General features: G+C 48.0%; 1 protein-coding gene across 2 annotated transcripts in view; it reads left to right on the forward strand.

Moving 5' to 3' along the window:
* Positions 1–14,472, forward strand: part of Nol10 (nucleolar protein 10) — an 84,739-nt gene that overhangs the window by 50,593 nt on the left and 19,674 nt on the right. For both annotated transcript variants that reach the window (XM_006976609.4, XM_042266842.2), the window contains 4 exons: positions 3,342–3,468; positions 6,458–6,537; positions 6,723–6,821; positions 8,112–8,201. In XM_006976609.4, the coding sequence (XP_006976671.1) occupies positions 3,342–3,468; positions 6,458–6,537; positions 6,723–6,821; positions 8,112–8,201 (396 nt within the window). The remainder of the gene's footprint in view (positions 1–3,341; positions 3,469–6,457; positions 6,538–6,722; positions 6,822–8,111; positions 8,202–14,472) is intronic.

Below are 14,472 nucleotides of genomic sequence, written 5' to 3' on the forward strand. Positions count from 1 at the left end.
GTTGGAGAGTGTCTCCTCTCAGGCTGCTCACCAGGTTGGAGAGTGTCTCCTCTCAGGCAGCTCACCAGGTTGGAGAGTGTCTCCTCTCAGGCTGCTCAGCTGGTGACTGCTGCTGGGCAGCTGGTCTGGTCTCAAACTCTTCCTTGCAGCTTACCTTGTCTGAGAGGGACTCTCAGATTCTGTTGCTCACTCTGACAGGGAGGGACAGACCTAGTGACTCCAGTCAGTTTCAAGGACTTCCTGAAGCTGTTTTGAGTTGTAGCGCTTCCCTTCAGAATGGACTCTTTCAGTCTTGGGGGAAACTGTTATGTACCACTTGGGTTTTTTATGTGGGGACTTTAGGGTCACTTTGCCCTAGGCAATATAATAATTATTTACACAGCACTTATTTCAGTATTTGTTTGTTTACTTTTGTATTTTCAAGACAAGGTTTCTCTGTGTAGTCCTGACTGTCCTGGAAATTGCTTTGTAGACTGGCTAATCTGGAACTTACAGAGATCCACCTGCCTCTGCCTCCCAAGCACTGAGGACTAAAGGCGTGCGCCATAACTGCCTGGCTGCACTTATATCAGATTAGCTTTTTTTTTTTTTTTTTGGTTTTTCGAGACAGGGTTTCTCTGTGTAGCTTTGGTGCCTGTCCTGGAACTCACTTGGTAGCCCAGGCTGGCCTCGAACTCACAGAGATCTGCCTGCCTCTGCCTCCCAAGTGCTGGGATTAAAGGCGTGCGCCACCACCGCCCGACCAGATTAGCTTTTAAAGTGATTTTTTTTCAATGTTTATGTGTGTGTGTTCCTACATACGTTTATGTGTACAGTGGGGACCGCCCCCACTGTTTCCCCGGGGTACTCTTGAGCAGGGAGAAGTGGGAAATATTTAGATAGAAATATAAAGAGAGGGAGAGAGAGAAACACAGGATAGCCTCGGGTGGGCCTGGGTCCTCATCTGCCAGCCCCTTCTGTCTCTACTAAAGGGCTATTTATAGAAATGCCAAGGGGTGGAGCAAAAGACCTCCCCCCAGCACAGCCAAGTGCAGACCATCGCAGACACCTGTGACCCTGCACGTGGTCCAGTCATCCCCTAATGCAGCCCTGCTGTGTGAAGCAAGCTCAGCTCTCACTGGGAAACTTGTGGACCCCAACGGTGTACCACATCCATGGAGGAGCCTGAGGAGGCTACAAGAGGGGAATGGGTCCCCTGGAACTGGAGGTACAGGCAGCTGTGAGCCCTCTGATGGGAACTGAACCCAGGTCCTCTGCAGGAGCAATAAGCACTCTCCAGCCTCACCCCATACCCCAAAATTAAAAAAATTTTAAAATATTGCACTGGATGTGGTGGTGCCCACCTTTAATCCCAGCACTTGCGAGGCAGAGGCAGGCGGATCTCTGAGCTTGAGGCCAGCCTGGGCTACAGAGTGAGTTCCAGGACAGCCAGTGCTACACAGAAACCCTGTCTTGAAAAACAAAGCAAAAACAAATTGAAAATATTACTTTCATGTATAGTCTACAGATGGTCTTTTGCAGTGATGGAGATTGAACCGAGGCCCACACATCTGCTCAGCTGGCCTTTTACTTTAAAATATATAGAAGGACATTCTAGTTATATAGAAGGACATTCTAGTTCACAAGCGTATCAGCACCTGCACAGTTTTGTGTAGGTGGGAGACTTGGAACTGGTCTCCTGACGACACCAGGAGACCCTTGCACCGCAGTCAGAATAGATCTGATGTTCACCAAAAATGATCTTCCCTCTGGGGGTAAAGTTTAAACTTTCAGAGGGATCATTGCCAAAAAGTTCTTTATATATTGTAGTGTTGAGTATAGGTGTCTGTTGATTTCAAGCTACTGCCCCACAATTACTTAAAACCACAGCAGCTCCTTTAAGAGAGTCCTTCATGAATTGTAAAAACTGTGTTGCATTTCTTGAAGGTTGGAATCAAACCATTTCACTTATCATTTAAAACAGTGTAAATTGTAGTACTGGGAACTCCTTAAGTCTTGGTTTTCATGTTCTTAACCCCGTAGCCTCTGTGACGTGTGACGTGTATGGGGCCTTTTGCCCCTTTAGTAGAAGAAGGTGTTAACAAGGGCCGTTCTCTTGTGATGCCCCTCCCTCCTACCTTCTCAAAGAGTTAGAACTTGAGTCCCTAACTTGCGTTGTGGTTTTGGTTTTCCCCTGTGTAATTTCTGCTGACGTAAACAGGTAAGGTGTGATCGGAGGTTCCATTGTGCCGACCCCGGGCTCTCTTGTCTGTAGTATCCCCAGGGAATGAGCAGATTTCCCTGGAAATAAGCACTGACCCAGTGGATGTGGCACGGTGCAGGGAAAGAAACTGTCAACCGTCAGAAGGTACCCAGCACTCACAGTGTTGGAGGAGGGTGGGCCTCGTCCCATTAGCCTGCTGCCATAACCCCGTCCAGTCTAGTGGGTGTTTACTTTAGGTCAGGTCTGACGGAGTCTGTGTATGGAAAGGTGTGGTGTACTAATGATAGACAACATTCTTTGTATATAAGGTTTATTAACGACTGGCTAGAACCATACTTGGGTTTTTTTTAATAAGAACATTTAAAATCTCCACACTCTCAACAGTTGTGGCGAATACAATACATTGCTAATAGGTATAGTCTAGAATTTAATTTTGTGTGTTTGTGTGGGGGAGGAATCACCCAGGTGTGTGAGCATATGTAAAGGGCAGAGGTCAGGCTTGGGTATCAATCCTCCAGTGCCGTCCATCTCTTTTTCGACTCCTTTGTCGTTGCTGGGCTGTGACCAGGCTCCACTGGCCGTCCAGTGAGCCCTGGGATCTGTCATTCTCCATCACCAGGGCGGACCCGCTGCACTCGTTCCCACGCTGGGGGCCTTGGTGTTTGGTTTTGGTTTTCACATGGGTTCTGAGGATCACCGAGATCTCCACCCTTGTGTGGGCTAAGCACTTTGTGATATTTAAATGGGCCACATTAATTAGGATAGAATTATCAACTGGGGAAATCCTTGAAAGGAAATCATTCTTACTTTAGACTTTTTGCTTTTTTAAAATCCTAGTGCAAATATATATTGTAGAATTCTAGCACTGTCTTCATTGAGGGACATGGTAGGTAAGTGAATAGAAGTTATCGTAAGTATCTGAATTGCTTGTCTGTATTTTGATAGTTCTAATGTAACAACGTAATAGCTTTGCACTTTTCCCTTTCAAGTCTAAATTCTTCTACTTTATCCTTTTCCATTATATTCTGGCCATGTTTGCACATACGGTAGCTGTCTTCTGATCGAAACAAATACAGCTAGGATTAAAGCCTCTGCTATATGGTATTATGGTTGACACGTGACCTTTAATAACCTCCAGGTTTTGGGGCCTGCTCCCAGATGGTGTTCGTTCCTGGACAACTTGACAGAAGAGCTAGAAGAGAATCCAGAGAGCACAGTGTATGATGACTACAAATTTGTCACCAAGAAAGACCTTGAAAATTTAGGTAAAATGTGATAAAGTATTTATGAAATTGTCTTGTTTCCACTTTCAGGAGTTTTGAACATTAGAATAGACTGAGCCATTTTTATCTGATTTTCCAAATGTCCCATTTCTGCCAAATCAGGTATCAAAAGTGTTCTAAATGATCAAATTTATAATCTCTCCTCAGAAAAAGGCTTAGGTAAGTTCAACCAGCTGATGCTGTCTGTGCCGTAGCTGGGAGAGGCTTCCTTTTAGCACACTGGCAGCCTGTCCAGAGAGGAGAGTGTGTCCAGAGAGGACAGTGATAATGGAAGTGTAATAACTTTGAAAATTTGCAGGCAATAAGCAGGTGGTTCTTGGGTCTCTTTTAGATGTATTTATTCATAAAAAACCTAATCCAGAGCTTAGGACTCAAACCTCCCAATAGAATAGACTCTTAAGGCAGGCTAACATTCCAGCCTGAAATCTGAAGGGCTCCAAAGTTGAGAACCTTTTGAACACTGACTTGACACTCGGATGTTCAAGGCTTTTGAGCCTGTATTCTTAAATTCAGGACTCACAGCTTCCCATCACTGTAGCCAACACCTGACCTCACCAGTTTGCAGAGAGGTTGATTTTGGATCAAGCTGTCTAGATTTTGCAGTCTCTGACTAGTCACACTCACTGGGTAGACCCATAGTGAGATCAGTCCCTAAAGAGCAAATATATCGATACTTGGGTAATCAATCAGAGCACACACCCTGAGGAAAATGTAGGTGCTAAGCACATGCAGCCACATACTTAAGTTGTGTGTTTTTACATGTCAGTACAGTTCAGTCTCTGTGGTAAGGCTCCAATGCAAAAGTCCACCCTCGCAACTTCACTAATATGTTGAACTCGAGGAAGTTGTTCCTGATTAACTCTCACGGTTACAGTAGAAGAAAACCCTAAGTTCAATTCTGCCTTTGTTGTTGTTGTTGTTCCAAAGTGCATACTACTTTAGACGGCTCCATGTTTTTCCAGTCTGATGCTCAGAGCAACAATGAGATAGCCTGACAGCACATGCCCGTAGTCTCACTCACTGCAGAGACCGAGGCAGGAAGATCACAAGTTCCAAGCCTGCCTGGGCACTGAGTGAGACTACCTCAGAATAAAAGTGAAAATCGGGCTCGAGTTGTGTGTCAGCGGTAGAGAGCTTGCCCAGCACGTACAGGGCCTCTTGGTTCAGCCTTCAGCACCACCAAAAAAGAAAAGAAGAGAGTGACTTGATACTCTTCCAGAGCTGTATTTCATGCATCATGCAGTTTCTTTTGAAGATAAATCATCTCATAACATCCATGGTTTGTTTGCTTGCTTGTTTTTTTTTTTCTCTTTCTCTGGATATTTGCACCTAAGTAATTTCTAGAGAGTGGAGAGATGGCTCAGCAGTTACGAACACATCCTGCTCTTGTAGAGGACCCGAGTCCGGTTCCCACACTCACATCAGGCAGCTCATAGCCATCTGTCACTCAAGCTCCGGAGGATCCACCATCCTCTTCTGGACTATATAAGTACCTGCATCATTAAAAACACGTTTTTTTTTTTTGTTTTTGTTTTTGTTTTTTCCGAGACAGGGTTTCTCTTATGTAGCTTTGCACCTTTCCTGGAATTCACTTGGTAGCCCAGGCTGGCCTCGAACTCACAGAGATCCACCTGCCTCTGCCTCCCAAGTGCTGGGATTAAAGGCGTGCGCCACCACCGCCCGGCCTAAAAACACGTTTTTAAAAGAACTAGTTTCTGTGACATAGCAGAGAGTTCTTAAGTGTTTCCTAAATGTGTGTGCACTTAATATGTTCCCTTCTAAACTTGTTATTGTTTTATTACCACACGTGTGTGTGTGTGTGTGTGTGTGTGTGTGTGTGTGTGTGTGTGTGCGCGCGCACATGATGTATTTTTGTAGACAGCTTCATGGAGTGGGTTCTATATCCTTTTGTCTTTATTGGGTTCCAGGGATCGAACTCAGGGCATCAGGTTTACATGGCAGTTGCTTTACCTGGTCCTCTCTCTCTTATCAGCCCCTGTATTCCTATCCTGAATGAAATGTAGTTTCGATATCCTGAAACTTTGTGTGAGTAGTGAAGACCTTTGGACAGCGTCTATCTGTGTAGCCTAGGCTGGCCTCAGTCTTCTCCTCGCTGTGGTAGCCTCCTGGGTGCTGGGATTGTATTGTAATCCTGAGTTACCATGCCTGGCAGTGATATAGATGTTTGTGATGCTAAGGTTGAACTCAGAGCCTTGTGCTAGACAAGTGTTCCACCTGACCTGTACCGCAAGCCCGGTAATGTAGGTCTTAATGTGCGTGAGTGTGTGCGCGCGAGTGCAGTTTGTCAGCTGTTGGTGTGTGGGAAGGCCAGGCCTTGGCATGGTCCTTTGTTTCTGGAGATGTTGACAACTCTGCTTCAGCTTTAGCTTCCCTACCCTATTAACAGTATATACGCCTAAACTCTATGTTTAATATGGTGGCTGTCCTGTTCTCTGACCCCAGATAAGTTTATTAGGGTGCACAGTATTTTGGGGAACACAATACCACCACAGTAGTCATATTCATAAAGACTTTTCCATCACTTTATACTTAAGACATTTAAGACAAGTGAGAATAGTATTAATAGAATTACTTAAATCTTCCCCATAGATAGTCAAGATTAACAGTTGTTTCTAGTCCTTAAATATTTTACTCTAAAAGGAAACTGAGTCATAATTCAGTTGTGTTTAAGAAAGCTTCAGCTTTACTGACTGGAGAGGTGGCTCAGTAGTTGAGAGCACCAGCTGCTCTTCCAGGTTAGTTCCCACACCTGCAGGCTGCTCACAGCTTTCTGTGACTCCAGTCCAGGGATCCAACACCCTCCTCTGGTCTCTACGGGCGTGCATGCATGTGGTGCTCAGACATACATACAAGCAAAACACCCACACCACAAAGGTTCAGAGACAGAAAGAGAAACTGAAATTGTAATGAAGACCTCATAAAGTCCTCTCCTCTTTTGTGACTCTCGCAGGGCTCACACATCTCATCGGATCACCTTTCCTCCGGGCATATATGCATGGATTCTTCATGGATATCAGACTCTACCACAAGGTAAGTACGAGCTGTAGGTATTTCAGGGGATGCTAAGCCATCCACAGCTGCCACCGCCTTACCTGTGCCTTCATAAAGCATACTTCTGCATTGTAAGGGATCCGTTTTCTTTGGTACAGTAGTCATGGTGTATACATGCTACTAAACATTACCTCTCACTAATTTCTTTCTTTTGTTCTGAAAAGGTGAAGCTGATGGTAAATCCATTTGCTTATGAAGAATACAGGAAAGATAAAATTCGACAGAAGATAGAAGAGACACGTGCACAGAGAGTCCAGTTAAAGGTAAAGCTTCTCCTCATCATTGAGTCTACCAGAGGAAATAGTTAAGTCTGCCATCATGCTGTGGTTCTCCTTCTTTTAGTTCACATCTTTGTTGGGCGGGAGGGTGGTCAGGTATTTGGGGAGTAATACATACTTGAGCTTAACCAAAGACCAGGACCCCGGGCGACGATCTATCTTCACGTCTGCTGTCAGCACACTCAGAGCATCCGATGATGCTGACAGATGTTAGACATCTGCTTGTCTCGTTCTCCGGTGTCCTTGGTTCTCAGGTTCTCTGCATCCTGGGATACCTAATGCAGAGCCACGGAACAAGCAGCAGCATTGTATTGATGAGGAGGATTCAGTGTACTAACTGTCCACCAGGCGTTAGACCCCCAAGAAGGCAGAAACACTGAGGTGGGCATGAGAGGGCGCTACCTGCGGGAAGCACCTGCCACTTTAGAAAGATGTGGTCTCGTGAGGGGGACCCAGACTCAAGAAGGAGCTGCAGGCTCGTGCTCTTGAGGGGCATGGGAGTGGTCCTGGGTGTGGTGAACATTGCAGACTGGTGCCCGCCACGCCTGCTGAGGCCACCTGCTCTTCCCAGGGCCAAGAAGTGCTGTTGGGTGGTTCCCGCCAGACCAGGAGCAGACAGGGAGGAGCTTCCTGTCTGCCTGTCCCTGCCTTCCTGGCTCTCCGGCATCCCGTCCATTGAGTCAAATCACTGAGCGATAAAATATTTATAACTGAACATTGGTTTAGAATGTGTGTGTGATATCCGTACATTCTCAGTAACAAAGACTAGTGGCTTTCCTGAGATTACTTCAATACTTGCTCCATTTTCCACAGCTCAGAATTTCAAATAGCAGAGAGACTGTGGGTGTGTCTGTTTTCGCAGGAGAGGGTCTGGACCTGCCAGAGTTGCATTTCAGTTAGTACGTTAAATGGAACACAGTGTGGAAGGGGACAGTGTGTGGGCGGCCCATCGTTTATCTGAGAATTCACCCCTTAGGGAGCAGGACGCAGCGAGCATTTCAGAGGTTCCCACAGCTGTGACAGAGGGCGGGACAGGTGGCTGCAGTTCCAAGGGTCCCAGGCTCTTGGTGGCTAGCTTCCCAGTGAGTTGGAGAGAGCTCGCTCCCAGGTCTGTGCCGTTTGGGCACCTGCTGCGGTTCCTTCTGTCATTCGTTCCTACCACGGGCTGGTAAAGTGAGAAGTAAGAGTGAACGTCTTAGTGAACTCACACTGCTCAGAGCTGCCAGCCTGTACGATCAATGCCTTCATCTCAATGCATCGTATTCTCTCTACCAGAAACTGCCCAAGGTTAACAAAGAACTGGCGCTCAAATTAATTGAAGAGGAAGAGGAGAAGCAGAAGTCCACACTGAAAAAGAAAGTGAAGGTAAGACGTCCTGAGGCAGAGAAAGCGTCAGTGAGTCGCTTTGCATTTAGTGGGCAATAATGTGTATCTTTTTATTGTTGGGGTTCCCCACCCTTGCTGTTGAGACAGATCGTGCTCAGTGTGGGGAGTCTGGAGAATGAGGGGAAGTGTCGAGTTGGAAGTCGCCCTGTAGTCTTTCTTTAGGGAGAGCCTTAGTGTTGGGGGACTTCCTCCGGTCTTAGTCCCCTTAAAGCTACACGCTATAATATCGAGAGTACCGTGTATATGCTGAAATGTTACCCTGGTTCTAGAAGATAACAATGTTAGTTTCCCACGTTGTTGGAAATTCTCTGTGTTTTAAATGGCGACATATTCTGTTAGAACTTTCTTATCCTTTTGTTTCTAACTAACTGTTGCTCTTTTATGTTCTGACGAGGCTCTTCGTTGTTGTCTCTGACTTTTATCTGCATTTATTTATGTTGAACTTCTGTCTGTGCGGCCGCCTCCTCTTCTGGCTCAGGATCAGTTTGCTCCTGTCCGTTAGGATCGTCTGCATGTGGCAGGGGGAGCTGCCGTTGGGGTTAGCTCCTGTGAGCTCTGGACTCCAGTGGTGCATCTGACCCACAACAGAACTGCCGCCTTCAGCATCAGTCTGAACCCAGCCCTGCCGTGGCCCGACCACCCCTTATTACTCCGCCATTATGTCGTGGAAGGGCACACACACACGACTTCTTAGAGTGACACCTTTCAGATCAGCACACCCTTGATGTTCTGGAAGTGAACATGGAAATCTGAGCCTCTTGATCTGCATGATCTTGAGGGGTTTTCTGGGTCAAGGGTTTTTAATTCTAGAAATAGCTGCTTTGGGGTTTTGACGTGGCATTATGGGAGGTTATGTGCTGACATGCAGCTGCTACCTGCCTGCCTTTCTGAGGTGTCAGTAGACAGGGACCAGCCAGAAAATAGTAAAGGTCAGCGCAGTCCTGGTATTGTCCCGAGGTGAGGAAATGTGCCTCCCTTTTCCAGATCTCTAAGGACTCTGGAGTCCCCCCTGAGTCCTGTTCCCTCCTGTCGTGCTGAGAGCAGACAGGCAGAGAGCCAGTGTGCTGTACTGCCCCCACACCCCACCCTCACCCCCGAGGGAGCATGAGGACCTGGCTCACGGAGTAAAGTGGGCCGAGCTTTGGGGGTTGCATCCCAGGGGCTTCTTGGCAGGTTGTTTATTCCTTCTCTCTGCCCTCCAACCAGGGGGCGAAGGCAAGCTCCAGCCGCACGAGCCTGCTGTGCTCTGGCCTCTCGGCCTTGCTCAGAGCCCAGGCTCTTACTTGCGGCTGTCTGTGCACTTGTTGTGACGGCGCTTGCTCCCTCAGCTCCCCCCGTTACCTGTAACATGTGAGGACAGGGAGGGATGTCTTAGTGCTGGGATTCTGTGGGAGTTCTGACTCCCCATCCCATTTTGCTGTCTCTCTCCCCCAGCCTCTCCCGGCAGCCTTTCATCCTGGTCCTTTACATTCTTTAAGGAAATTATATAAACCTTAGGCAGCCCTTTTAAAGTAAAATACATAGATGGTTGTGTGTTTGCATTACGTGACTACTAAACCAGTACTGAACAGTGACTGAAGCTTACCCATTTAAACTTACATCTTTGTACTGTGCCTCTGCACCTCCCAATGTACACCGGTGTGTATGACCATGTGTGTAACAGGCTGGAAATGTGTGGCTTCCTGCTCTGCTGGTACACTCCCCGAGTGTCACATTGACCTTGTTGGCTGAGCCTGAGGATGATTAATTAGCCTATGACGTCACAGTGTCACTTACAAGCCACGTGAAGTGATCATTGTACTTTCTTGGCCTGGAGCTCCTAGAGGAAGAATGGAGCTGGTTTAGACCGTAGATGTATGCACTTAGGGGTGGGGTGCACGCTGTGCTGGTGGTCCTCAGCACAGCCGTGCTGTAGGGTCCGTGGACTAGATTCCGTTTTGCTGTTTTGAGCAGCATGGTGTACGGCCGAGCCTTCTCACGAGGCTGTGATGATAAAGATGCAGAAGTCTGCTCACCCCCTTTGGGGGGCTGTGTGGGGAGGGGTCTTTGTGTGTGTGTTAATGCACTGAACATCGTGCCTTCCTCAGGCGCCCTCCACGCTGGTTTTGAGACAGTGTCTGGCTGGTGCCTGCGGCTCATTGATGAGACTAGACTAGGTGGCCAGTGAGCCCCAGGGCTCTGGTTGTCTCCACCTCCCCAGTGCTGAGATTAGAGGGACACTGCCACACCCAGATTGTCATGCTGGTGCTGGGGACACATTTACCAACTGAGCCATCTCTTCAGCCCTTCCGTCCAGAGTCTTTGGTTGAGGTTGGATGGAGGCAAGGGCGTACAGAGTGGTAGAAATGACCTTGAGAGCACACAAAGCCATGCTCATCGTCGGTGGGAGAGTTAACGTTGCCCCTTCCCCAGGGGTTTCATGAGAACTTCAGAGACGCTCACCCCAGTCCAGGGAAATGAAAACAGGCAAACTGAGCAGGAGAGGACATCCTCGAGTTTTGTTCATTCACTTTATTTACTTACTTATTTTGTAAACACTGTTGAATAGTGTGAACAATTCCTGCTGTCCTTTCAGTGTGGACCCAGAGTTTTCCTCGTCCTAGCAAACTGTCAGGCTCGTCTTAAGTTTCCGTGGCTTCCAGAGTTTCATCCTTGGCCCTGTTAGTGTCATTAACTGTCTCTGAGAGAGTATCCATTTCTGCAGCGCTGGGCATTAAACCCAGGGTCTCGTGTCTTCCAGGCAAGCCTTATGCCACCAAGCCCCTCCAGCCATTTTAGAGTTCCTTTCCTAAGAATGGTGTCGTTCCAAGGGAGAGACTTCCCTTCTGCTACAGCTGCTTTCTACAGCTGTATTTTGAGACATTTGCGTCACACTGGACAATGTGACAACCAGGTGACAATGACCCTCTTTCCACTCCCAGCTCTTTGCTCTGTCCCCCTCCCTCCCTCCGCTACATTTTCATCTCTTTCTCCCTGTTACTTAGCAGCTTGGTAAAGTGAGTGTATCCTTGGGATTCAGGTGCCAGCATGGCTGCGCCATGCTCCTGGGCTGTGTAAACTGGTGACCTGGTGCACATCGCTAAGAGGATTGAAAGAAGCACCGTGATGGCCCCTGGTCATGATCCTGGCTCCTAGTCCCATAAGAGTGGGAGTTTGTGGGAGTTTATACTTCATGCTCATACCACAGTGGAGTAATTCAGAGGTCACTGGAATTTGAATCCTGTTTTAAGGGCCTGCATCTGTGGGCTCCCTGTGAATAGACTTTCTGGACATCACTTCCAGGCAAGTCCCCTGTTCCTCTGCATCTACTCTTGCTAGTACCTGTTCTGGACTCCACAGCCAGGATGGCGTGCGTTTACTGAAGGTTCTGCCTTAGGGGCGAATTACTGGGCTTGTGCTCTTTGTGCTGGATTCAGAGGGGGCGAAGCTTAGAAAATGTTACGTTCTCATGTCACCTGCAGTGACCTACCTATCTCCTCCTGGCTCTTTATAGCTGTCTTTATAGCTCCATCACTGACCACCAAATTCTCCTAGGAAGGAAACTCGCTAGTAAAATGATTTACTTTTTATTGACTTAAGTCAGGCCCTGTTATCATCGTTCAGTCTTAGTCTTGAAATACAGGCTTAATATATGATCTCCTAAAAAAAAACATCTGTTCTTAGACGAAGTTATATAATTTGTCATCCAATGGTTTTATCCTCAAACCAAACTGCTCACAAATCAAGGGGAGAACTCTCTCTCCCTGCTCCCCAGTCATTCGAGAGTGCTTGAAAGAGTTGCGGGCTGCTGCAGCCCGTCAGTCCCGCCTTGAGTGGGAGTCTTCAGAGCACCTCTGCGCCTCCTGACAGAAAGTGAGCTCTGCCGCGCCTGCTCCTGGAGCCCAACGAAGCGGACGAGAAAGCTCTTCCCAGTTACTGCTCCCACTGAGGATGTAACGGAGTCCGGCAAGCAGTTTACCCTCCAGCCCGTCCATGTGGAGCACACCGCGGGGAGGGAGCAGCCTACAGTGTCGGGAGCACTGTCTGAATGCTCTTGGAACTTAGAGCTCGGTGGTGCTAATTCCGATTGCCTCCAGCAAACACAGGTTGAGCTTCCCAAAGGCACGGGCAGCTCTGAGATGTGCGGGCGCCTGGGCCCTTTTAAGGGCCCCACAGCATCGTGTGCTGCTGCGCGCCAGCCCTGTTGGCTCAGCCTCCCTCTGCTGCAGTCTGGGTGGTGCATTCTTCCTGGGTTCTGTGTGTGAGAGAGACTGCATGTATGCTGCGCCTGGAGCACACGGGACTCAGTAAGCACCCTTGAGGCTCCATATTAAAGCGATAATTCATTGCTCCTGGGACAAAATATGAGTATGTGCAAAGATACTGTGTTATATCAGTTTTAACGTTAGAATTTTATCACTTAAAGTTTTTTCAACTGCCAATTACAATTCGTGTGTTTGCTTTTAATCACAGTGATAGGGACCCTTAAAAACTAGATGTTTCTGTAGGCCTGCTGGGAGGGTTGGCCATCACACCTCATCTTCCCTCGTCGTCCCGTCGTCCCATCCTGCCTCGTTTATGCCTCTGTGGGGACTCGTACTTGCGTCTTTGTGGCTTGTTATTTTGGTATACAGCTCTGACCTGCTGTTGCCTTTCATGCTGGTTCCTGACTTTTTCCTTCCCACTGAAGCTGGCTGGTAATTTTGGTCAAGTCAGAATTGGGCATTTACAGTGTTGTAACTATGTAAATGCTATTTGTAGCTGAGCCACCTCACGTGACTTTGATTTCCCCTGGAGTTAGGAATTGTTCTGTGTTGTTATCACCCATCAGCACCTTGCTCTGTAGCACAAGTCTGGACCTGGTGGCAGGAGTCTGTGTGGATCAGCTGTATCTGTCTGTGCGTCCTAAGACTTTCTGGGCTGACCGTCACCTTCCAATCTTGGGGTCTCCCTGTGCTGTTTCATGTCCTCCGCTATGCTGGACAAAGAGTTGGGAGAACCCTGGGTTTCTGAAGGAGTGTGGTTTCTTCCTGAACACTTTCTCCAGATGAGTGTCCAGTAAGGGCTCATGGGGGCAAATACAGAATGCCGGTCCTCACAGCAGCCTCCCACGCCTGGCCTGTGCTCTCCCCAGCCAGTGATGCGCGGGTCACTCCTGAAATAGGAGAGGCAACATCCCGGCACTGCCCTCCTGGCCACCGTGCCGTACGGGGCGCACTTCCAGCCTGCAGTCCGGCCCAGGCGGGTCGCTGGCCGCTTGCTGAGTCGCTCAGCCTAGAAACCCCGTCTTCAGTGTTGGGGAAATTCTCTTAGCGGGGAAGTTGTTATTTTCTACCATGGTCTTGGTTATTCATAGTTGGGCTAGGGGACTAGAGCTGCAGGGAAACGCAGAGGTGGGGACAAGCTGAGATATTTGGGAGATGGCCCACATCAGCAGCTCTCAGGTCTGCAGCCAGGTGCTCCTGCTGGAGGGGAGGAGGCCCGGGCGTCAGCATCCTGAGGATGGTCACCTGCAGGCTGGGAGAGCACCCCCACCTGGCCTGCTGCCTCATTTCCTCCCCAGTGACTGCAGCACACTTCCCTCTCCCGGGACTGCCCACCCGCTGGGCTCCCCTCGATTCTTCTTGGCCCGAGGTGGGCTGGAGAGCCAGTGCTGTAAGCAGCAGGCATTCCTTGTGTGTTCTGTGTCGGGACAAGGTGACGGCAAGTGTCCGCTCAGATCTACAGATGTGATTCTGAGGGAGTGCTGAACACTAACCACTTCACGTGTTTTCCAAATACTGACGCGATAGTGTGTGTGTGTGTGTGTGTGTGTGTTTGTTTATAGGGCACATCACTAGCCAGACACTTGTAAACTATTTCAAGAACATTTCTCCCTTATTCTTTTTTTCTTTTAAGACAGGTGTGAAAACAAGCAATTAGACAAGGAAAAATCCCTAGGGGAAATACTTTTACAGCTGGGTCAAAGGAGTTTTGTTTTATAATCCTTCATGTAAAGCACACTTGTCTTTAGGCAGAATAATTTGTTTGTTGTAAACTAAGAGGAAAAATCTTTAAAATACCAGCAACATATTTTACTTAACAGTTTGTTATTTTAAATATAATAACTTTGGTAAATACAACAAGGTATTAATTTTTTCCTTCTTTGTTTTTTAACCTAAAAGTGGGCCCATAGCTCTTGGCCTGAAATATTGGTTGATCGCCAACATCACCTTTCCCACATCTACAGGTGACTCTGAAATTCACCTGGTAGCCCCTCCTGTCTGCTGAG

The sequence above is a fragment of the Peromyscus maniculatus genome, chromosome 22 (genome assembly GCF_049852395.1).
Source record: "Peromyscus maniculatus bairdii isolate BWxNUB_F1_BW_parent chromosome 22, HU_Pman_BW_mat_3.1, whole genome shotgun sequence".
Classification (NCBI taxonomy): Eukaryota; Metazoa; Chordata; class Mammalia; order Rodentia; family Cricetidae; genus Peromyscus; species Peromyscus maniculatus.